Source organism: Canis lupus, chromosome 17 (assembly GCF_048164855.1).
Source record: "Canis lupus baileyi chromosome 17, mCanLup2.hap1, whole genome shotgun sequence".
Classification (NCBI taxonomy): domain Eukaryota; kingdom Metazoa; phylum Chordata; class Mammalia; order Carnivora; family Canidae; genus Canis; species Canis lupus.
The window spans coordinates 1,109,178-1,133,698 of NC_132854.1; the positions used below are offsets into that span (position 1 = coordinate 1,109,178).

General features: G+C 54.7%; 1 protein-coding gene and 2 long non-coding RNA genes across 10 annotated transcripts in view; 2 read left to right on the plus strand and 1 right to left on the minus strand.

The window, feature by feature from the left end:
* ATP11A (ATPase phospholipid transporting 11A) overlaps positions 1–15,417 on the minus strand; it is a 127,139-nt gene extending 111,722 nt beyond the window's left edge. For all 8 annotated transcript variants that reach the window (XM_072782355.1, XM_072782350.1, XM_072782352.1 and 5 more), the window contains exon 1: positions 15,262–15,417. In XM_072782355.1, coding sequence (XP_072638456.1) covers positions 15,262–15,300 — 39 coding nt within the window. In that variant the 5' untranslated portion in view covers positions 15,301–15,417. The remainder of the gene's footprint in view (positions 1–15,261) is intronic.
* A 381-nt stretch (positions 15,418–15,798) lies between these two features.
* LOC140607804 (uncharacterized) lies at positions 15,799–19,341 on the plus strand. The gene is made up of 2 exons (XR_012009710.1): positions 15,799–16,412; positions 17,329–19,341. It is a non-coding gene; the product is annotated as an uncharacterized lncRNA (long non-coding RNA).
* Positions 19,342–21,365: 2,024 nt separating this feature from the next.
* Positions 21,366–23,914, plus strand: LOC140607803 (uncharacterized). The gene is made up of 2 exons (XR_012009709.1): positions 21,366–23,265; positions 23,353–23,914. It is a non-coding gene; the product is annotated as an uncharacterized lncRNA (long non-coding RNA).
* The last annotated feature ends 607 nt before the right edge of the window (positions 23,915–24,521 follow it).

Sequence of the window (24,521 nt, forward strand, 5' to 3'; positions counted from 1 at the left end):
ACATCGGGCTCCCTGCATGGAGCCTGCTTCTCCCTCTGCCTGGGTCTCTGCCTCTCTCTCTGTGTGTCTCTCATGAATAAATAAATAAAATCTTTAAAAAAAAAAGACTTCATTTCACAAAAGTTCACATAGCTCTGTGGACTGTTACACGCAAAGCAGAACACAAACATTCTCCTTCCCCCGTAGCTGCTGTAAGTTCACGGAAATACAACAGGCCGTGCTCTCACCGTTCAAGCCTCTGCTCACATTAACTGCACATGTCTCATCCTAATGCCCAAACAGATGCCCAACCCAGGGCAGCAGGAGAAAACCACCCACGTGTAGGCGGTGAAGACGCCACCCCAGTGGGTGTGCACTCTACCCCAAGCCCCCACACAGGCCTCCGTGACAAACGCCTGCCACTCTGCTCAGAGGGCACAAGAAAAGGCAGAGTGGGTGCTGTCCGGTTCTTGGCCTGATTCCTTTCCAGCCACGGGGCAGCACATCAAAAATAGGTAGTCAGCCTCAGCTGGAACACTGGGCCAGCCCATGACACGGGGCTGCAGGAGAAGGACAGGGTGTGTGACCAGCAGTCAACAGCCAGGGCATTTCCCTCGATAAGGAAAGGGCTGCTGCTCCGGGCCTGTGCCTGGATATTGCTTGCTCCACACCATGCTCGTGATTGGCCAAATCGTGGTGCACACTTAATCCTCCTAATTAAGGTTTATGTGGTGGTGATGCAAGAGGGGAAAGGAACCTGCCCTGGAGACAGGCCAGCCACCCCCCACCGGTGTGGGACCTGGGGCTACATATTCTGCCACCCTCTCTCCATGAGGGTGTAAAGGACACCATGTAGGCCCAGGGGGGCTGCAGGAAGCCAGCCCTCACGCCCATCCCCAGGTAGGCCCAACCACGGATGGAGCAGTTCATCCATCGGTGGGGGGAACAGGGGAGACTTAATTAGGTTGCTGTTTAGCTGGGGGGATACCACCCTGTGTGCTCGCGAGGAGCTACTGGCCAGGTTTTATGGGAAGCAGAAAGGAGATGCAGTATGCTCTCAGACAGGGTAGCTTTAAGGGTAGGAAGAAGAATGGGGAGAAACTTAGAAACAAATGTGGACAAGAGGCTCGTGACAGCTCTCATTTGGGTTCTTCAACTCCCCAGCAGGTCTTGCATCTTCACGGCACCAGCATCTTGGGACGCAGCCATGCACGCAGCCCCCACCCCGGGCTGGGGCGAGGAACCTCAGGGCTGGATGGTCCCCTCCATCTTCTTCATTCACCGCTGCTCCATGGGCAGGGTGGCTCCAGGGACACTAAGAAAGTGGGCAGGGTGGGAGGGATGCTGGCTGCCTCCCTGTACACCCCCATCGACCCAGAGGTTCAATCCACCCTCATGCCTGTGGGCACCCTGCCTTCCCACTTCCTGCCTGCAGACACCATTCTCTACAAACTCAAGAGTCTGGAATTCAGAAAAGCCAGGACTTCAAAACCGAAAGCAAAACCTATAAACCCAGGAGCAGGACCTGGACGCGGCATGCAGCAGGTTCAGGAAGGTTTTTCCTGGTCTGTCCTTTGTCTCAGGGGCAGGGCTGAAATTTCACCTAACTCGGCATCCTGCCCTCTGACATTTTATTTTGAACATATAACTCAGGACACTTTCTCCCTACCTAAGTCACTTTTGAAACCACTTTTACAGTGACTACTACTTTACGACATAATTGGAAAAGGAATGAGGCTGCCATAAACCTGCCCTCCCGCCTGGTGCCTGGAGCAAGCTGCACCTGCAGCAGGATAAAGGGGGCTGGGGTCGCCAGGTCACCCCCTCCTGGCCTCCCACCACCTGTGGCAGCCAACGCCAGGAGCAGGGCCCAGGCTCTGGGAGGGAAAGGGCACCAGGCAGGAACCCCTGTTATCCTATGCTGCCTGAGTCTGTGCTCACAGGCCCATGTGGCTGGCACACAGGGACTGGTCACCTGTCGGGTCCCTTCTCCTTTCCCCAAATGCAAACTATGCTGAGGCCCCTCCCAATTTCCCCTACACAAGTGACCTCCGACCCCAGCACACCTGCCTACGTGCCCCCCCCCCCCCCCCCCCCCGCTGCCCTTACCCAGCCCCAGCCCCTGCACCCACCACTGAGAAGCTGGAATCACTACCAGGAAGACAGGCACCAGAGCGACAGGAGGAAATGCAGCCTTGTCCCTTCCAGGGAGCCACAGGGGCAGCAGGGAGAGCAGGTCTGTGATTCATCCCATCACGGTTCATAACACAGGTTTTGTTCTGTTCCGTATTTGCCGAATGATGGAACACTGGTCTTCCTCCCCACTTGTTGAGTTGCCACCTGTGAGCAACCTGTCTTCACTTCGCCTGCTACTGATCATCTGGCGCTCCCACCCATGGAGCCACAGGCCCAGGGAGGCCACATGCCCCCACCAGATGCAGGACCTCAAGAAGACTGCAGCCATGAGGCACACCTGCTTACAGTGCACTGACTTCCGGAGTTTACAGGGTCAGAGGCCACCTCGCGGCCTCTTAGATACAATTCAAAATCTTTTTGAGAAGCCGCCTTTCCAGAGGGGCCCAGGAGACTAGAGACTGAATTTCCAGGTCACATCCTACATGCCCACAAAGACACAGTCCCGAAAACTGGCCAAACTGTCACTGGCAGATTTCAGCCCTTGGCCCATATGACAAACATACCGGCACTGAGCAAGAACACACGGGCCAGCCCCAGGCATACCCCAGTTTCAGTGCAATGCAGACCCCCTCACCCCCAGGGATGGGAGGGCAGGGCCCCGGGGTACAGTGTGGACACCCTGGTGACAGGAGCACCTGTGCAGAGCCTCCAGGGACACCTAAGGACTGGTACCCTGGACCTCTCTAAGGGCCTGCCCTGGAGCCTGGTGCAATCAGATACTCAGCATCCTGGATTCCCATGGAACCCAGGAACCCTGGCCTGGATGAACTCACCACACAGGCAGGAGGGGAGAAAGAGACCAGGTGCACAGCCTGTCCATGGCAGGGTAGGGACAGGCCAGCTCTGTGCCACGAGCCAGTCCTTAGGTGCACAGGCCACACTTGGGGAAGGAGCACAAGATGCCCTCCTCCAGATTTTATCTGTGAAGATGAAAGGGCAGCAAACTGATTAAAAAAAACAAAAACAAAAACAATGTCAACCCAATTTTTTTAAAAAGATTTTATTTATTTACTCATGAGAGACACAGAGAGAGAGAGAGGCAGAGACACAGGCAGAGGGAGAAGCAGGCTCCATGCAGGGAGCCTGATGCAGGACTCAATCCCGGGACTACAGGACCACACCCTGGGCCGCAGGCAGGCACTAAACTGCTGAACCACCCAGGGATTCCCCAACCCAATTTTTAATGAACTGAGGTGGGAGCGTGCAAAGGAAAAGTCATGAATTCTCTCTTTATGTTTACTTCTCACTCTTCTGTCAACTCTGAAGATCACCTACCAAATAGGGCACCTGGCCAACTCACCACACAGCACGGATTTTAATGAGACAAATCAGGTATAATTACTCAGTTTTACAGCTACGTTTCTTGTTAATAAACCAGGTATGAAAAGAAGGATCTGCTGCTTTTGGAATCATGCTGTTCTCTAAAGAGCAAGAGAGCCATTTATGAAATCAAAGAATTATTCCAATTTAAGAACAAAAAAAAAATCTCCTATCACCTTTGGTAGAAATAACAGGACATTGCTTTGTGCAGAATCAACCACCGTAGAGAAGATGCACTTTTATTAGAGTTAACTCATCTACTTCTTAATAATTTGTTAGGTAGCAAAGGAACATGATGTCATAGATTAAGTGAAAGTGGACAACGTATTCGAACGAGTGAGCAGAATGGAGCTTCTGAAGGGAAATGTCCATGAAATCCTTCGATCCCCACCTCCCACAAGTACTCGTAGGAAGCAGCCGTGTGGCTCCACATGGTTCCCCTGGTGTGTGTGATGAGTGGCATGCGATGAGCACGCCACCGTGGGGCTTGAGCTTAGGAACTCCCGTCTCCAGAAGGGCCGTTCCTGGGGTGGTGCGGCCAGAGCCTCCAGACCTCCATGGGCCGCTCTCGGGCAGGGTCTCAACTTCTACAGAAAGTTACCCGTGGGGCAGCCCGGGTGGCTCAGCGGTTTAGCACCCACCTTTGGCCCGGGGCGTAATCCGGGAGACCCGGGATTGAGTCCCGTGTCTGGCTCCCTGCATGGAGCCTGCTCCTCCCTCTGCCTGTGTCTCTGCCTCTCTCTCTCTTTCTGTGTGTGTGTGTGTCTGTCTCTCAAGAATAAGTAGGTAAAATCTTTAAAAAAGAAAAAAAAAAGAAAGTTACCCTTGCACGTTATGCAAAAAAACCCACAACCTCCTACATGGATCCATCTTACACTAAAAGTTAATTAGCCCTTAACTTTCAAGAAGGCTCTTCGTGACTCCATGGAGGTCTTTTCATCAATTAGAAAAATGTGTTTTCAAGATAGCAAGATAGTATCACACATAAGACCAACTAGTGAAATTGCCCATCATTCAGTCTCTGTTCAGGATGACAAGAAGGTTCTGGAGGTGGACGGTGGAGACAGTGGCGTGCAGTGTGAATGTGCTGAATGCCCTGGAATTACACACCCAAAAGGTGTGAAAATGGTCAATTTCATGCTACATATGTTTTACCACAATGAAAAAAACTGCCCATAAACCAACCTATTGTGTATTCATTCAATAGATCAATACATCTTTACAATGTTAAAAATCATCCATTTACCACTTAACATGTTCCTCATGTAGCCACATTATGTTTTAAAAGATGTAAAACTTCATCAAATGGAGCACACATAATGTATTACATATTTCAGGCAATGAGACCTGAGCGATGGCAGGTGCTCCTCCTACAGATATTGGCTGGCCTCCATCTGCCTTGGCAGCCCAGGGCTCCAGGCACCACTTGGGATGGCCGTCCCATCCCCATCCTCCCGCCAGGGCTCACTTGCCTCTACAGCCCTCCCATCACCCCGCTGGCCGCGTGCTTATGCAGTGTCCACCGCCCGCCACGAAAACAGTCTCCAGGACATCCAAAGGTCTGCACACCTGGCTCTCCACCGTATCTGATAAACACGCTGTTGAGCACCTCAGATGGGCTAAGTGCACCACAAACTTTTCTTCATAAGAACTTTAATGCGTTGCCCACCCCCACTCCCCTGTGTATCGTCCAATGCTGCAAGCTCACCTGTCTTACTCCCTCTTGACGTCAGAGAAAAAGCGAGTGAGCAGGGGATGTGGGGGGGACACCAGGAACAAGGATGAGACAGGGACACAACCAGCACACCACAGCCTTCGTCACAGGCATGCCACCCCGGGCTGGCACCAAAATTGGACATTACTAGGGAAAGAGGCGTGTGTGCACCGCAAGGTTCTCCCATCTTTTCACGGCTCATCTATGTTTTTCTGAATCAAAACTACTACCACACATTTCTAGAGAAAAGGGTCACTGAAGTCACCCCATACGCGTACAGCTGTCAGGCATTTTGCAAAACTAGCTGTGACTCACTCTCAAGTCACATGTCTCCATACCAGTGACCATGCCATAATTTTATTCCATGTAATAATCTTAAATTAATTCCACAATTTTAAAATGTGGATTTTAGTGGGCAAATTTCTGAGATCTTGAAAAATCACACGAAAATCAAGAGGACATCCTAATGGCAGAACTTCACTGTCCCTAATCCTCTGCTGAAAATAGGCTGGAGGAAATCCTCTTTTCTCTGAAGGAGGAAGATTATGTAACCCGCGTTAGGCGGCCACCTCCTGCTCAGGCAGCCAGCAGGCCCGTCCAGGAGGAAGGAGGGCGCTCAGACCGCCCAAGCTGGGAGCATGTACACAGCAGGGCCTTGGCCCCCTCACAGACCACACACTCGTTTCCCAGAATATGAACCTGAGAGCTTCTGGATCCTCACTGCACAGAACGGCTCAGCTGTCGGTGGAGAAGTCCTCTGGGCCCCAGCTTTCCACAGTGTCACAGGCTTGTACAAACCACTTCTCTATAACTCCGGGACCGCTCAGCCCCACTGTCGGCAAAGCCAAGGAAAAAGCCTCCGGAGCGCTCGCAAAAATCATCAGAGGCACGCACCCTCACTCCCGATCCAAAGATAAATGATGCCTGAACATTTTTGCTTCATGCTTGAACCCATGTAGGCAAACAGGGGATGAGGGATGACCAGGCTGGGACTGTGAAGTACCTACTGCAGAATGAGACGGCAGTGGGGTCGGGAACTGGGCCCGTCTACAGAGCCTGCGAGGCCACAGGTGTGTGTACCTGCACGCTGACCTGGCACAGCTGGGTTCCGTCCCTGTCGGCGGCTGCAGGCATGATCACGCGTGCCTGCTATGCCAACCAGGAGAACAAGCTCAATTTCTCATACTCACTTTGCAAAACCGCTGAAGGTGCAGCGTCCCACTGTCCAGAGGCCACCCAAAGGGAAGTCCCCAACATGCCACTCCACTGACCGGAGGCACCAGATCACAACATGCCAGCCAGAGCAGACTCATCCAATCCAGTTATGTGCTGAATACCGGGACATCTGTTGGGTCCACAAGCCAGACGCTGTGTATTTGGATTATGATACAAACCCGAAACAATACCTCGGAGCCTTGTCTTAATACGAACCGCCACTCTCCTGCCAGCCTCCTGCAGCCGCAGCGGAAAGAAAAACATAAATACCCACCATTTCAGATCGAACCAATGATGGAAATCGTATCTACTAACAGCCCAGTCACCGAAATGTGTTCCACATTTAAAGAAATAACCCATTCCCACTAAATATTTATTTTATCTTTGCACATTTTGTGGAACACTCATTCCTATATTCTTGGTAGAACAGTAAGCAAACTCAGTGTGCTCCTTCAAAGTCCTCTCTCTGACATTCCCGTTTGTTTGAACATTTACAACCTTGACAGCACCAGCTTTCATCATGTACCACCATGGACCAGACAGTGTCTCTCCCAAACTTGTGCACCAGGCCCTACCCACCAGCACAAGCATATCTGGAGACGGGTCACCTGTGTTCTCTCTCTCTCCACCCCTCCCCCTGAGCACGTGAGCACAGGCCGCATAAGGACATAGCAGGGGACACGGTGAGAAGGCGGCCGCCTGATGGCCAGGACAAGGCCCTCACCAGAAGCCCAAAGCCAGCTCCTTGATCTCAGACTGTCGTTGTCTAGACCACCTGGCCTGGGCTCTTTTGTTACCACGGCCTGAGCTGCCTGAGACATTCATGCAGTACCCGTTTCCCTTTGTGTCCTCGATGCAAGCACTTAAAACCAACACCTGAGACTAAACAGTACATCAACACTTCATGCAAACGAATCCTCCCGTGCCACACACTTAGCATCTATTTCCCTAATAATCAAGCCTGTGTGTCAACAGGACTATCATTCCAGAAACTTGCTGGCTGCTAACCTTACCTAATAAGACGCAGGAAAAGAAGACGAAGAAGTCCACTGAAAAACTTAATGGCACCAAATCCACACACAGCACCGGGCTCTTGGTGGAAGCCCTGCAGCCACACCCGGGGCCCATGCCCAAGGTCTGCCCACACCCGTGGCCCACTCGCTCCCTCTCCACTTACCCATGCTGACCTGGGAGGGTGAGCAAGGTCCCAGGTAAGAGCGCCAATGAGGAACAGCCTGGAAGGGCACAGGATCCCTCATGGCCCTTGGCCAAACACACATGTACATGAAGAATTCGGAGCCCTCAGTACAAAGGGAGGCATGTTCTTGCATCTTCTAAGGCACACAGTGCTCCTTATTACCAGCCTGATAACCAGGAGCCATGTCACCAGCCCCCCCACTGACCCTCATTTCCCAAGAGCAGCTCAGGAAGGGTGCTGAAACAGGACGGGCTCCAAAAGCACATGCCATTGTAAGGAGAAGGGGCCTTCAGCCTGAGCCTGATGCGGGGGCTGCACAGGGCATGTCAGGGATGAGATGGGCTGGTTCTGCTCCATCTCCCTGGGGTGGGAAAACATGTACCCTCCAGGGCAAAAGTGAACTGCCAACCACCTGGCTTCACACCAGATGCCACCTGGGCCCCTCCTTCCCTGGCTCCATAATTCTCACTGCTTCCCAGCGCCAGACACACCTGGTACACTTTCTGGTATTCCAGAACTTCTCATCTCTGAATCAAATTGAGCAGGGCTCTCCTATAACACACCAAACACGACCAAAGTATCACCCAGGTACTAATTCTCCATAATGCTAAAAATGAGCACAGACCTATGTCAACACTCATCACCCACAAAATTCAGTTTCTGTGCTTCTTGAACATGGAAGTGCAAGGCCCTGGAACAACGGGAGGAAGAACCAGGGAGGAGTCAAAGCAGCTTCCCCAGACAGTACACCTCAGGGCACCTGAACACACTTGCTCTCGAGTTCACTCTACTGCACAGACTTCTGCCCCCACATCCTCCTGCAAAGGGCACAGCCCTGGGCACGCAGCTGCTCGCCCGGCCGTCTTCCCAAAGTCTTATCTGCGGGATGGGAAAGCAGGTCCAAGCAGGTGCACTTGGGGGCAAATTTACCAACAGAATAAAAGAGGTCAAGGCATTTTGGTGAAACCATCCCCCAGTGAAGTGTGAGCACGGAGGGATGGTCCTCACCATCATCCCAGGACATGGCAGGAACGGGCCCAACCCTTCACAGGACGCAGACCATGGCACACGGGATCCTGTATACGGACAGAGCGCACCTTCCCAGAGCTGTAGGGACTGTTCCTATGCAAGGGGCAGCAAGACGTCCCAACTGCTGCAGGGACGACACCCTCCCACCATCCTGCCTCTCTCTCTCTGTCCCTCTGTCTCTCTCTGCCCCCTCTCTGTCTCTGTCTCCTCCCCCCTGCCCCCACCCCCTGCGCTCCGTCTGTCTCTCAGCAGCCCTGCTCACTATCCCCTTCCGGGGACAGGGGAAGACACCCAGGTTAAGGGCAGAGATGCCAGCTCTCCCAGCTGCACCTTCTCCTCGTTCCCAAGGAATGTATCATTTACTGGTTTTTGGCCAAAGACTCTTCTTCACAAGTAACAAACCTTCTCTTGAAGTTCCTGTCTCGTCTTCCAAATCCAGGGACACGATCTTATGTGCAATACCCTTCTGAGCCAGATACCTTCTCGTCCCTTCACAGGAAACGAGCGCCTTCCCACTGCACTTCAAGGGCCGTCTGGAGAGGCCAGTCTTGACGACGCCCCCACAGGGCCATACGCTTGGGTCTGGCCCCAGCCCAGGTGACACGGGTAGAAGCTGATGGAGGAAACCAAAATCCCTGCTGACTGTCCACCTCTGTGCTGAACCTCCTCCACCTGGCAGGCCAGCCTGGGTGCTACAATCAGGCATCCTGTAGGGACCTCCCTCCAGGTGTGAACCAGGGGCCACCAGGCCTGGGGCTGTGAGTGGGGCAGGAGGCCCAGGGACAGCTGCACAACGCCCTCGAGGCCTGGCCTTGCAACCCGAAGAACAGCAGGAGCTCTAGAGAGGCCAAGGATCCGGTCAAACCAGAAGAGCCGGCTCACTCCTGTGGTTACAGATGGGCCACAGGACAATGTGCAGCCCCCAGTGAGGGGTCACTCACTCTGCGGTTGTGGTCGGGGGAAGCGATCTGGCGGGCACTGCCAGACCACACCATCACTGGAAATGTGGATATTTATGTACATTCACACGCATTTAAATATTGGCAAAAAATTCAAACACCTTTGAAGCCTTTGAGTGGACTAACTTCCTGTGTCCTGAGACAAGGGTTCTCTCAACCTTAACTAGAGCACACGCTCCTTCAAGAATCTAACAAAAATCAAGAAACCCAATTATTTTTCCCAGAAAACAAAAACTATTTATGCAAAAAGTTCTGCACACTGTTCCCCCACCAGGGAACAGGTAGGAGCCCATCTCCGTCCAGCTCCTGGAGAGGGCACTGTGGCAGGTCCCTCCTCCCAGGCCCATGGTCCAGCCCACAGAGACAAGAAGGGACGCCAACCCCGGGAGCCAGCAACCACAGGACCGCCACCATCCATGGGGAGTGCTGGGCCGGGGCACAGGAAGATGTTTCATGTGGAAGCCACCAAGCCAGATGGGCCGACCATCAGGGGTGTGGGAACCACGAGCTGTGGCCCCAAGGACCCAACATCCCCTGCCGTAGTGCCTACTGAGAGAGGGGGTGGCTGGATGCCTGCCCACTGCCACCTTTTTACAATGCTGTGAATGTATCAAGGAAAGAGAGTCCAAAAGTTTGAAGTCATGCTAAACGTGTTTCAAGAGTCTGTCATGAATCAGTCAAGATCCTTGAAAGCACCATGAGGCTTCCTTCTGGAGCATCCGGGCCCGACCTCCACCACACACCTATCAGCTGCCCTGATCTAAGGATGAATCACCGGCACAGCAGACGTTTCCAGAGGGACAACCGTGCCCAGGACCTGGTCCAGGCATGCACTGGGGCAGCCGAGATGCAGGGAGAGATGCGGGGCCAATGGACACGGACAGAGTGTGTGTGGGTCCCCCGGGCAGGGGTGTGCACAGAGGAGAGGGTGCGTTGGCATGGAGCCTTGGGCTGACCTGAGAAGGGCCAGCAGCAGGCGACACAGCAGCCATCTCTGCTTGGGACACAGCTCCTGACCCCAGCTCTGCCCTCACATCCACTCCTGTGCTTCACTCTCAGTTCCCCATCCCCAAACAGTTAGTGCCCCCAGGACAGGGCTTGGGTGTGCATGGCTCAGAGAGGGTTAAGTGAGCACACAGGGTTCCCAGCAGTGTGGGCTGGGAGGGTCTGAAGGACACCAAAGGCCTCCAAGGTGATGGGGATGGTGATGAGCCCACTGGAAAGCGAGGAGGCTACAGGAGGATGGCAGGACACGTCAGTTCAATACCAAAGTTCAGCAGTGATGGAAATGGAGAAGCGGAGGCAGGAAGGGCATGTGGACGCAGGAAGTCTGCAGTTTAAGAATGAGTGATCTGAAGACCTGGCCACTGCGACAGGGACAATGAGGGACACAGATGATCCAGGAGAAAGGAGACGAGAGCAGACCAGGCAGGGCTGGAGGGCTGCCTGGAAGAGGGGGCGTCCTGTCTGGTGAAGCACCAGACCTCCACGAAGCACAGGCAAGGTCTCAACACTCCTTGTGAAGGGGAGGGTCTGAAGGGCTGAGAAGCCCAGGGTTGTAAGCTGTCGTGAGAGGTCCACATTCCCAGCAGGATATGCAAGCTCCACACAGGGAGGTGCCCCCATCACCTAGGGCTCTGCGCAGGGAGGTACCCCCACCACTTCAGGCTCCAGTGAGAAGTCGGGGATGCGAGCCAGTGTGCCCAGGACGCGCAGAGAGGGAGGCAGGGTCCGACTTCTGACCTCCGGGATCTACGACTTTGTGTCTCTGAGGTGCCAGCCTCCCAGCGAACGCACACACAATCCTCTCTCAATCCTGCTGAATCTCTAATGCTGTATAAATTGCCTTCCACTGATTTTCGTTGCAAATAAATAGCATTTTTGCCTACACTTAAATTGGTTAGAAAAGCATTTATAAGTCTGGGACTTAGGGATCCAACTGTCTTTTTATCAGTCCTGTTTCTGTTGGAACATATGGTCCAAGCACCAAGGAACAATTTGTATTTAGATCTGTAAATACAGGACTTCCCGTGTCGTTGAGCCACGAGGTATGTTTATCAGTGGATTCAACGCAGTTTTCAGCAACTGTAAACACAGACACTGTTCTCATCCCTAGACGTTTAACTGACTGTAGCAAAACCCATAACGTAAACTCCTTTCCCCACTGTTATTAAATTTACCCTGCGGCATAGACTCAAGGCCTCTCAGCATCACTCATCCCTCACGCGCGGCGGAGGTTCTATGGGATTTGAGACAATAAAGGTTAAATTAGAGACCGAGCAGATCAGAGACACAGCAGCCGCGCGGCCAGGAGCAGGGCTGGCAGGCCCGGGCGCACACCTCAAGACAAGGGCCCGCAGCCCCGCCGCACAGCACACCCTCCATCAGGCTCACCTGTCCCAAGTCTCCACAGGCCGTGGCGGTCACAGCCGTCTAGCACTGGGCTGGGACGGGCAAGGCCAAATCCTACAGCATTTTACGTTGTTACACAGAGACCCGCACGTGAGCGGAAAGCACGTGTGCCCTTTAGGACGGGCCACTATTCAGGTGCACGCAGACACGCGGGCGCACACAGGCCTGGGGCTGGGGGGAGCTCTGCGTAGTGCGTAGGTGCAAAGCACTCAAATACAGTGTGTGTAATGTTCTCCAGGGACCAAACACATTTGCTTTTCCCTCACTTTCTAGAAACAGTGTCTATTCTCAGCAAGGAAAACCTCCAGTTTCCAGAAGTTCACCCTCTTAAAATGAAGAAACATCCCAGGAAGCAAACAGTGGGAAACAAACGGAGATGGAACCGCCCCGCGCAGACCTGGGGAAGGACGCCCCAGGTGAGCGGCCGGACACAAATCACAGGCGCAGCAGACTAAGCTGCTGGGCGATGGGCGATGGGCGATGGGCGATGGGGCGGCCGGGCGAGCCTCCCACGTGAGAGACGGGGAGGGCAGGGGAGGAAGCTTATCCCGCCCTGGGACGCTTACCCACGAGCACGCTGTGGCCCGTGGCCCGTGTGGTGGCCTGCTGCCTGGGAGCCAGGGCTGGGGCTCGCGTGCCGGGCTGCGTACTGGTCTCCCCCGGCCGCCCCACCGGGGCACTGAATTACGTCACCAGCCAGCGGTGATAAACGTCCTGAGCGTTTCCTGAGCACCAGGCACGGTTCCCAGCTCCAGGCCCGTATCACTCATGCGATCCTCTCAGCAGCCGCAGGAGACGAGCGCCTCGACTCCTCTCGGAGCGGATGACTGAGGCGCAGACCACCAAGGTTACACAGCTTCGCAGGTGGGCAGGCGCCTGGGCATCCGCGGTGACCCATGAAGGTACACAGGTTTCTTCCAGAACCTCGCATATCGAAGGAGAAGATAACGCCAACCCTCCACCAACTTCGTTAGATACAAAAACGTTTGCAATAGGCCAAACTACCCAGTGATCCATGAGCCATTTCATAGTAGGCAAGCGCTGTGCCATCCGTAAACACAAACCACCCTTATGTGGCTCACGCCCATCCACACACCACTAACTTGGGCTCTGGAACACAGCGGAACCCAGGACAGATTTCTCCCCTTCACATGCCTGTTCATGCTCTCGCTCTCCCTCTCTCTCTCTCCAGAATTTGCCAGAATAAAATATCTGCAGCAACATTTTCTAAGGACTTCTTTACCTTTTGGCAACTCTCACACCTCAGAAGGAGCTGAAAAGTTGTCTTTCCTAGAAATTCTGACCATGGGAAGGCTGGAAGAGAACGTGGGATAAGCTCTTATTCACTCTTACAAAATAAGTCACATAACAAAACCACAAGGATATGAGGATTCAATCGCAGGCTCGTCCTCTAGCAAAATAAAATATAATTTGGTCCTACATCATGACTGATCCTGACAGATTCTGTTTCTGGAAAATCTCCAGTTAGTCCAACAGCATCAACAAGAGTTTAATATCATAGAAATGAATGGCCTTGTATGTGAATACAGCGATACAACTAACTGATCAAACTGAAAAAAAAAAAAAAAAAAAAGATGTGGAATGAGAAAATAGAAATAACGGTATCCCAAAGCTGCATTCCAGGGACATTACCAAATAATGCACATCCCAGAAAGTTCTTGAAGGAAGAGTGACCACTTAGGTTTGAGAGAAATTATCATTTCATAAGCATAATAACACAGCAAAAGGGAATTTCGACATGTAAACTACAGGAAGTTTATATAAATGGATAGGACGCAATCCAGCTGAGGGCCTGGAGGAAAGGCCATGCGTCTGCCCCCACCTGGGACGAACGGGAGGGAGGGAGGTCAGGCCCACCGGGCAGCGGCCTCCTCCGAGTCAGAGGACACCGTCGACTCGCTCTCCATCTCTCCTTGGGGCAGACAGCAGGCCCCCTTCTCCACGCAACCCTTCTTTTTATCACAAAGTCTTAAGAGTTGAAAGGAAGTGAAATTCACTGGAAAACTGTGAGCATGTTTTAAGTAAACACTAGGTCCACCCTTTCTTCCCCGGTTTCCCTCTAGGGAAACAGGCAGGAAATGAAATGGCTGAGGGGCCCGCAGGGCCTGGACAAACTGAGCCCTGAACAGAGTGTCCTTGTGGGACAAAGCACTTCTCTCACATACCTGCCTACCTGCGGTCCCTGCGACTGGGCTTCCCAGGACGTATCTCACTGGAGAGACAAACGTTCACCTGATATTCACCCTCTCATCAAAACAGGGCTTCGGGGCAAGTCGCAGGAGCTTCCCTAGGCTATGCCTCGCCCCACCTGTTCCCTGCACTCCAGCGGGAGGCCGCCCAACATGCCCCAGGCGACCCCAGGGAGCAGGCACCTGGGGAGAGGCACGCGGTCCCCTGGCCTGCAGGTGGCCCATGGTCGCGGCCCGGCATGTTCCCAGGGAGGACGAGGAGCACCGACCCTGGCCAGGGTGTCCTATGTTAGTCAGGGGAGGCTCACTGGTGGGAAGGTCTGCCCCAGGTGACTCTTCTGCGGGAAAGAGGCCCCAAGTCCCCCCAACGGTGCCCCCCATCCTCCCCGCGGGCTGCTCCCCGAACCTGCGCCGGCCTCGGACGCCAGCCTCCGGGGAACAAGGGGCCTTTTGTTGAGCCGGTGGCAGGAAACACCACCCTCCGGACCGCTCTGTTTCTCTTCTGCGCACACACACCCCCTTCCGCACCGGTGCCAGGGACCAGGGCCGCCTGCCGCGTCCCCTCCGCCTCATGTCGAATGACCCGCTTTCCCCGCGAGCCTCTTCTGACCGCGCCGCCCCGAGGTCGCCCGCGAGCGCGGACTCCGGAGGAAGCACGCGACGCCGGCCTCTGGGCTGATCGGCCACTTCCAGGGGAGAAAAGACGCCCAACTTCGCTCCCGGAGCCCCCAGGGGCGGTGCAAGCGCGCACCAAAGTCGCCGCGCCTCCCGCAGAAGCAGGACCCGGGCGGACCCGCCCCTCCCCGGCCTCCCCGGCCCTCCCCGCCCGGCCCGGCCCGGCCCGGCCCGGCCCAGCCCAGGGCCGCGCGGACTCCGGGGCGTCCAGCCCCAGCCCCAGCCCCAGCCCCGCGGGCGCCAGGGCGGCGAGCAGGTGGGCGCCCCCCCCGCCGCGGGCAGCGCGAGGGCCGGGCTCAGCGAGGGGCAGCAGGCGCGGGCCGTCCGGGCGCAGCTCCCCGCCGCGGTACTCACGTATCTGCGCACGAGCGTCCGCACCCGGCTGCAGTCCATGGCTCCTCCCGCCGCGCCCGCCGCCCGCGCTCAGCGCCCCCGCGCCCGGCTCCGCGCGCCCATCCCCCGACCCGTCACGGCCGGGGAGCGCCGGGCGGTGCAGCCGGAGGCCGCGGACCCTCCGCGCTCATGCCGGGCCCGGCCCGGGGGCGGCGCGGGCTGCGCGCTGGGAGCCGGCTGGGAGCGGGCAGGCGCGCTCTGCTCCGCCGCTCGGCCCGCCGCTCCTCTGCGCCGCTCCGAGCCCGGCTCCTCCCCTCCCCGGCTCCTCCCCCACCCGGCCCCGGCCCCGGCCCCGGCCCCGGCCCCGGCCCCGGCCCGCCCCCGCCCCCGCCCCCGCCGCCCGCCGCCCGCCGCCCGCCGCCCGGCCCCGGCGCGCACGTCACGAGCGCGAGCGAGCATGCGCGCCTAGGCCACGCCCCCGCCTGAGGCCACGCCCCCGACGAGGCCCCGCCCCTCACCGAGGCCACGCCCCCGCCCTCCGTGGCCCGGTCCCAGCTCGCCCCCGGCGCGGGGAGGCCGGCGGGGCGGGGGGCGCGCCCTGCGGAAGCCTCGGCCCGCGCCCCGGGAACCTCCTGCCTCCGTCCGGAAGGCCCGACCCCCCGGGGCGGCCCCTGCCGTGCAGGTGAGCGGGCAGCGCCCTGCCCCAGGTGGCCGCCCCGTGAGCGCCGCGTTTCCCGCGCGGGCTGAAGGTGCAGGTGAACGCGGCCTGAGCTGAAGCCCGCGCCGCCCTCCCCGTCCCCCTCCCCCTCCCGGCAGCGGCAGCGGGGGCCGGGGCTGGAACCGCTCTGGAACCCGTGACCCCAGCGGGCGGCCGGCGTGGCGCCCCCTCCCGCCCGGCCCAGGGGCGGGTCCCCGGGCACCGCGTGGCGCTGCGAGCTCCGGGCCAGGCGGGCCTGCGCCCCAGCACCGACACCGACACCGACACCGACACCGGCACCGCCGACTCACTCCAGGGAACCTGTGCGTGCCCCAGGGAGGAGCCGTGTTCTCAGCAACGCGGGCAGCCTCGTACCAGCTCACCTACTTGCTCCGACTTGTCCCTCGGCTCCTCCTGTCATCACCTGTGAGATGTGAGCAGCGCAGGCCGGGCCCTGGGAAGGATGGATGCAAAGGTGCGAATGTCCTCCTAGCTGGCTGAGGCCCACCCTTCGGGACCAGAAGTGGACAACCGGAAATGAGTGTGGCTTAAGAGGAATAGCGACGATAAACAATCCCTATTCTGAACCGCCCCCCTTCAGGAAAGCACTCCAGTTTCTGGTCAGCTAACGTGTTGATTGTCCCCATTCCGTCCAGATCTCTCTGCGCAGGTCATCCTCAGGGGGCCTCCGCCAACAGAGCAGCCAGCTGTAGGCTGCAGACCTGGAGAGCCTGGGCATGTCCTTCCCTCCAGCCTGGCCTCCCCGCCTCACCACCCCTTCCAGGGGTGGGGCCTGCAGTGCCTGTGGCCCTCCGCAGACGGTGCTTACAGACCTTCTTCCACTGAGTCAGCTTGGGCCAGGTGCCACCACCACCACCACCACCACCCCAGGCCTCCATGGCCTCCTGCTCCTGCTGTCCCCCAGGCAACAGCACCCCTGGATGGGTCCCAGAGCCATGACCCTTTGTCAGACTATCTCCCAAATCTCCCAGGAAGACCCCTGCTTCCTGCCAGACCCTGATGGCTAGAGCCAGATTTTCACTCGCCTTCAATTTTACAAACTGTGACATGTAGAGGGTGTGGGCACGCGCGGAGGTCAGGCAGGGCTGCCGGGCAAAGGCTGCCTGTCTCAGGAGGGTCTGTTTCAGCCAACTGTGGATGCTAGTTTCACACTGTAGCAGACACGAGCCCTCTGTCCTCACCGGCAGAAACTCATCGTGGTCCAGGGGCCAGCCCTCTGCATGGCGAGGGGTGAACTCTCGTTCTTGTAAGACACTCTTTCCCGTGACTGCTTTAAAACGAGTCTAAGCCAGTGAATCCCGCTATGGGGGACAAAACCCTTTTTCACTCTTAAAAAAGCACATAAAGAAGGCCTCCTTGTTTCCCGCTAGGTATGTGTCTGGATGCGACGTCCGGTACCTGCAGCCTTCTTGTGTCTGTGATGGGGTGTGGCTTGAGGGACGTCCTTGCAGTGGGCATGGCGGCGTGAGAAGATGGGAAGAGGCTTGAATGCTTGATGACACCATTGGCCATTCACCAATCCTGTCAGCCTCTTTAAAACTTGCGGAAGCAAATCAATTAGGACTCTGTTAAAATCCAACTCGCCCTGTGAATCCCTTATTTATTTCTCTATAACCACTGCAAACTTGAGAGTTTAAACAACGTTTCTTTCTCGGGACTCCTTGGTTTGGTGGAATGGCTCCCCTGCTCCGCCTGGTGTTGACTAGGACTGTTCCTGCACCTGCATTCTTTAGGGGACTCGAGGGGGCCTGGAAGGTTCAGAGGTTTCAGTCACATGTCTGGTGTCTCCGCTTGAGGGATGAGAAGTGGGAGCAGGCTGATCTCTGTCTCTCCATACAGTTTCTCATCACAGAGTGGTCTAGCCTCAGCTTCTCAACGTGGCAGCTGGATCCCAAGAGGGTCAAAGTAGACACTGTGTGGCTCCCTAAAACCTGGAGTCAGAAGTCCTGGAACACTCCTTCTGTCACATTCTCTCAGGGAAAGTGGGTTCCAAGCCAACCCAGATTCACGGAAAGGGATAAAAGAGATTTCACATCTTGCTGGGAGGAGGGCCTGGCTCCAAGAGAGGAGAGACCTGTGAGTGGTCATCTTGGAAATCATCCGCGCAGACTTCAACAGCAATGGGAAGTTTTGCCAGCGTCATGCTAAGTCCCAGGTGAAATGGCTGGAGAGACCTCCAGGGCCTGTGTGTTTCTTCATTCACACCAGGGGGACAGAATTTCCAATTCTCACTGGACCAGCAAAGTCCTGTGCACAGTCCTGGCCAACCAGCCATTAGGACGGTGGAATACCAACAGATGACCGGCTGTTTTACCACGGCAGAGTGCTGTGGAATGAGGACAGGGCAGCAGGTAGGATGTGAAACCCAGAACATAAATCAGATTATGGGTTTGCCTCTGGATGCGCGGGCAACGCATACACATCCGTACCTGTGCACAGGCTCATGCACACCTGTTCTCCGTTCCTCCTCCACTTGGAGAGGACTGGGGTAGTAACCTGGGATCTTGCATTCACTGACTTCTATGTGAAAAAGACTTTTGTTGGGGGCACCTGAGTGGCTCAGTGGGTTGAATGTCTGACTGTTGATCCCGGCTCAGGTCTTGATTTCAGGTTGAGTTCAAGTTGGGTATTGGGCTGTACTAGGCATGGAGGCTGCTTAAAAAAAAAAAAAAAAAAAAAAAAAAAGACTTTTGGGAAATGGGGGGGCAAAAAGTGCAACCTCCCCGTGAAGACAGTTCAAAACAATTGCTGTTACTGAGACCTCATGTGACCAACCTGAGAGCCAGAACTGACTACTGAAGACACAGAACAGGGAATTGTGAGTTTAGGTTGTTTCCATGTGCGAGGAAGAGTGGGCACTGTGCATTGGGGGTCTTGGCCTCCTCCATGAGCAGCCGTGCTCCTCCGAGCTGCTGGGACGTTCTGTACACCTGTCTCAGGCTGCTGCCTGGATGGTGTGGGTGCCGTCTTCGGGCATTGATGCTAGAACTCTCCAACTGAGGAAAGCCACAGGCTCCCTCTGGCCTCCCTCATTCCTTTGGTCTGGAATCTTCTGCGGCACCCCCTGTTTGTGCCACAAACCTGATCGCCGCTTACAGTCATAGCATCACCACCATCATCCCCTAGACTTTCCTTAGCTCCCTCTCAGACCATAGTTGCTACTTCCCCCAGCGTTCTCAAGGGCACCGACTCAGCATAACTTAGTTATTTGTCCATAAGCCCTGGTCGTTGATTAAAATCACCCAGGGAGACTTTTTTTTTTTTTACTGAGATCCCCTGGGACCCCTCCCTCCAGCCCAGACACTGTGATTCTGTTGGTCTAGAGTGGGGTCCCAGCATCAATGTCTTTTTTTTTAAGATTTTATTTATTTATTTGTGAGAGACACAGAGAGAGAGAGAGAGGCAGAGACACAGGCAGAGGGAGAAGCAGGCTCCACGCAGGGACCCTGATGCGGGACTCGATCCCAGGTCCCCAGGATCACACCCTGGGCCAAGGCAGGCACTCAACCACTGAGCCACCCAGGCATCCCATCAATGTCTTTTAAATGCTCTCTGATATGGCACATTCGAGACCCACTGTCCTAAATGTCTGTCGGCCGGGGACACCTGGGGGCTCAGTCCATGCAGCGTCCAACTCTTGATTTCAGCTCAGGTCATGATCTCGGGGTTGAGAGATCGAGCCTGCATGGGGCTCTGCGCTAAGTGGGAGGGTCTGCTTCTCTCCATCTCCCTCTGCCCCCATCACACCTGCACACACACACCCTCACTCTCTCAAATAAATAAACCTTGAAAATAAAAAGTAAAACATGTCTGTCTGCCTGCTTTAGTGGAACCTTGGAAAATGTCCTCTACTAGTGATCTCTTCGTGCTCCCCAGGGTCCAGCCTGGTCCCTCACACAGAATAGGCGCTCAGTAAGTGGAGGAAGAATGAGGTGGCCCTCCACTGCTGCTTCAGCCCCTGAGCATTCACGTAGCAGGGTAAAGGGAGGGCACAAATGTTGAGCACACATGAGGAGAAAACCTGCATCGTTCGTGCATGATGGCCTGCTGCGGAAAGCCAGGTCCTGGGTTCGAATGTGCCTGAGGTCGGCTAGCTCCTCGAGCCCTGCCAATCCACTTCTCCTGGAATGTGGTTCTGACAGATTGTCTCCCACACCCGGGAGGAGCTCGTGGGGTGGTGCTGCCATGTGACTTCCGAGAGTTGGGTCACCAGGTCATACACAGGTATCCAAGAACGGGCTACCTTACATTTCAGTATCGTTCTGAATCCAGACTGTGTGAATACTGCAAGCACCGATCGCAAAGAATTACCAAGATTCAAGCTTCTGGTCAGTGTTGGTGCAGGCTCAGCCACAAAAAACCCTCACCAGGCTCTGGGACTCCTGCCCATGCAAGGGTGGCTACCAGGCTCCCACTGTGCCCCTCCCCAGAGACCACATGTTTCTAATTGCTTGGCCTTGACCTGGTGCCTCCTCTGTCACTTTGAGCCTTTTTCTTAGAGTTTCTTCCTTTAGATGTTCAGACGCAGGTCCAGGGTGAGTCCTGGATGCTCTGGCAGGTGCGTCCGGGTCCTTCCCTCCCCAGCAGGGCAGCTGCTCGGGGCATGGGCGCCAAGGCTTCACCCTATCCACGTGGTGGGTTGCCGTGCCGAGGGCTTGCTTGTCCAACACTGCACCTGCTCACCACACTGCTCCTCAGACCCCCACCTCCTCCTAGTAATTTTTCAGCTAGAAAATATGTAAAAGGAAAATGTGCTAAGAATGATTTTCTCTTTCCTTATTTATTTTCTACTTTGCCTCTCCTTGTTTTTTTTTTTTTTCTGAAGAGATCAATTTTTTAAAAAGATTTTATTTATACATGATAGACATAGAGAGAGAGAGAGGCAGAAACAGAAGCAGGCTCCATGCCGGGAGCCCGACGCAGGATTTGATCCCGGGACTCCAGGATCGAGCCCTACGCCAAAGGCAGGCGCTAAACCGCTGAGCCACCCAGGGATCCTAGAGATCAATTATTTTAATTCCAGCTTATTTCAGAAAAAAAAAATTCTGTGGTGCTTCAAATTACCAATAAAGTCACGAAAGCAATGTGTTATTCTCATTTAGTTGAATAGAAGCTTTGAAAGACTGCTCCTCTCCAACAACCTAAGTAAAATCAGTGTTTGAAATAGGAGTTGGACAATAATTAGGAACGGAGTATTATTCAAAGCCATTTGCACCTCCCTCCAGCGAGGCACTTTGACATCACATGATAGCACTTCATTGTGCGTTCTATTTGTGGGCACATTTTAGAAAATGAGGCAAGTGCTTTCTGTCCTCCCTTTCCATAAATAGGAAGATTGAAGTATCATTTACCTATCACCATCTGTAGGAATATTTTATCAGTTTTAACTGCAGGTGATCTAATTTTAATCAGAACCAAAAAATATATATATAAATTGCATAGTTTTGAACACATCATACTAAGTAAAATAAGCTAAACATTGAAGGACAAACGGGGTGTGATTCCATGCACCTGAGGTGCCTAGAGGAGTCCACACGCAAAGGCAGAAAGAGGAAGAGTCTATCGTGGGGGTGGGGTGGGACAGAGCAAGTGGATGCCAAGGAGCTTGGGCTCAACGCAGATGTTCATTCTCCAGCCCTCCACTCCCTGGGCATCCTCACTCACCCAACAGTGATGATGGGACAGGCTATTGCTTTGGCAAGTAAAAGATATGCCAGTGTGACGCCCAGGGGGTTCCCCAGCCTAGGGGTGCAATCAAGCACTCAGGTCAGCATCTAGGGGCAGAGAAGATGTCGCTAAATTTCATAATTTGTGTCATTGGACCCGTCCTAGGGGCTCTCGGCAAGTGATCATCTTCCCCCCGGCCTGGCCCCCTGCAAGGGATGCGTGATCTCCATCCGTTCCGGCTTGCCACACGCTGTGCAGGAGACCCCACAGCACCCACGCCATTCCCTCTGAGGTCCTCGCTGCCCTGCTAGCGGGAGCCCAGCCCTGCCCCTCTCCCACCATGACGACCCCATGCTGCTCCATCGATGGCCTCTCCTCCATCCCTCGGCCTGGCGGGGCCTCCTCAGTGTCCACCGTGGTGGTCCTTGCTGCAGTCCTGTGAGGGAGAAGCCCAGGCATGTGCGTCTCGGGACTGACATCCGGCGAAGAGCTCCTGCCCTGAGCAGACCAGCACATCCTAACAAGGTCAAGTGTGCATCAGGGTTCAGAGCTCTAGGGTACAGTCCTCAAATCTCCACCAGCAGCTCCCAAGCGGACCCTGCTCGAGCCTAGAGTCCTCTGTGGGAAAAGTATGGGCAGGTCAGAAACATTCAATGGGGAACGGAAGAGGAAAGGCAGAATGGTTGGTTTTCCTGTGTGTCACCTGAAAGGTACATCAAAAGCTTGCTTTCTGTGTTACAGTAAAACTCCGTTTGTATGAAAAAAAAATGTATTTTCATTTTAAACAATGACATGCATTTGCATGGCTTTAAAATCTAGCAAAACTACCTGGCCCTACAAGATTAACCAGACACCTCAGCTTCAAATCCTCTCCTGCAGAGGGAATCACTACAACCCCTGGTTTTTCCCTTCTTTGTTGCTTCCATATTTCTAAATAGTGTGCTTATAATGTATCATCTCTAATTTTGGACACCATCAATTGATTCCTTCCTAGAGAAGACCAAACATTCACCTCTTTTCCACTGCTATGAACACCCCCCGCCCCCGCTGCCTGTCCCCACGTGTGATGACATCCCTGTCGGATCAATATTCTGTGTATTGACACAATCTCATGTGTGAGCACACATTGCTGCATGCCTCCACGGCCCTGTTGGACACGGGGCTCAATCCCACCATCCGTGAGATCATGACATGAACCGAAACCAAGAGTTGGACGCTCAACTGACTGTGCCACCCAGGTGCCCCCAACAATCTTGAAGACAAGTGTTTCTCCCTATGACTATATACTCAGCCAAACCATCCATCTCGTATTACCTCAGACAAAAAAAAAATAGTTTTAAACATTCACTTTCGACACACCATTCCCAGGAAGTTATCAGAGAATATATTCCACCAAAATAAAGAAACCGACCAAGAAAGGAGGTACAGGCTCCAGACAATAAGGGATCATGAGCGTGGTGGACAGCATTCCCCAGACGGGTGGAGGGAGGCCTGAGGCCGACTTTACCTGCCAGGTGCCACAGGTGCCACGTTAGTCTCCACGGAACGTCACCCCACGCCCTACCTTTCACCATCTCAGCGACGGATTTGGCACCTGCTCTTCCCTCTGTGGGGACGCCGAACAAGCTGCCTGCTTACCGGTGTGGGCTCTGATTTCCATTGCTCAGAATTTCAGGTAAAACAGGAATGGAAAAAGAAAAACATTAACTTCTTGTGTTTATCTTGAGGATTTGGAGACTATGTGGGGACAGACAAGAGCCAGGTGCAGCTGTGAGGACACCTGTGTGCACGGAACACAGCCCAGGACCCTCAGTGCTGCTGGATCACCCGCGAGCAGACGCCCTAGGCTCACAAGCCTGTTTTCCCTCCCTCTTCCTCCCTCCTCCCACTTCTTCCCACCTCCTTCTCCCTCATCCCTCTTCCTCCCTCCTCTTCCCTCCTCCTTCTCCCCTCGCCCCCCTTCCACCCTCTCCTCCCAGATGTCCACACGCAGTGCCTTTGCCTGGGCACACCAGTGAGGGGAAAGGATGACCTGAGCCTCACTCAGTTCACCAGATGAGCATTTGGGTGGGGGGTTCCCTCTGCTTGTCCTGATGTCTGCTGCACGATGATCAATACCGTCAAAACTTTCTAATGGCAGATAAACGGAACACTAATGGCACTGTGGCTTTTGGGTCCAACTGAGTCTTAAGTGGCTGCCTTGGGTCTATTTTTAAACCTTATTATCTGTTATACTTATGGAGTAATTTTACTTTTGTGAATTTTACAATAAAGAATTTGATCCTTTCACCCAACTTATGGTTGCTATATTAACAATTAAATATTATTTTGATCGCATTGCTTTCTATTGACTGACCCTAACTTCTCCCTCTAATTATCCCCCGGCTCTCACAAGGTGGCAGACCCCACATATGCAGCGCTTTTTCTCCTGTTACTGACATTCACCCCCCCAACATACCCCAGACCCTCCTCTTCCCCTGGGGGCAAGCATCCCATTCTCAGGGCAGGGATTGCTCCCACCTCTGGCATTTGCTCCTTTCTATGGGATTGCCGGCGGGTGGCAGAGTCCCGGGACACCTCCAATATACTGGGCTCTCTCTTCCTGATTGTTACGTCATATTGCAATGGCAAAGGAATTTTGCAGCTGTAATCGGGGTCTCTAAGCAGTTGACTTGAAGTGAGTCGAAAGGAGACTTTCCTGGGTGGGACTGGATGAAAGGCAGAAGTTAACAGATTTGAAGCTGCAGGGATGCTCCTGTTGACCTCGAAGGGGCAGACAGCCATGCTGGGGGTAGGGGAGACAGCAGGTGGCCCCTGCACCTGACAGCAGTCCCCAGCGGGCAGGTGCAGCAAACAAGGAACTCAGGCCCTCAGCCGCAGGGACCAGAATCCAGCA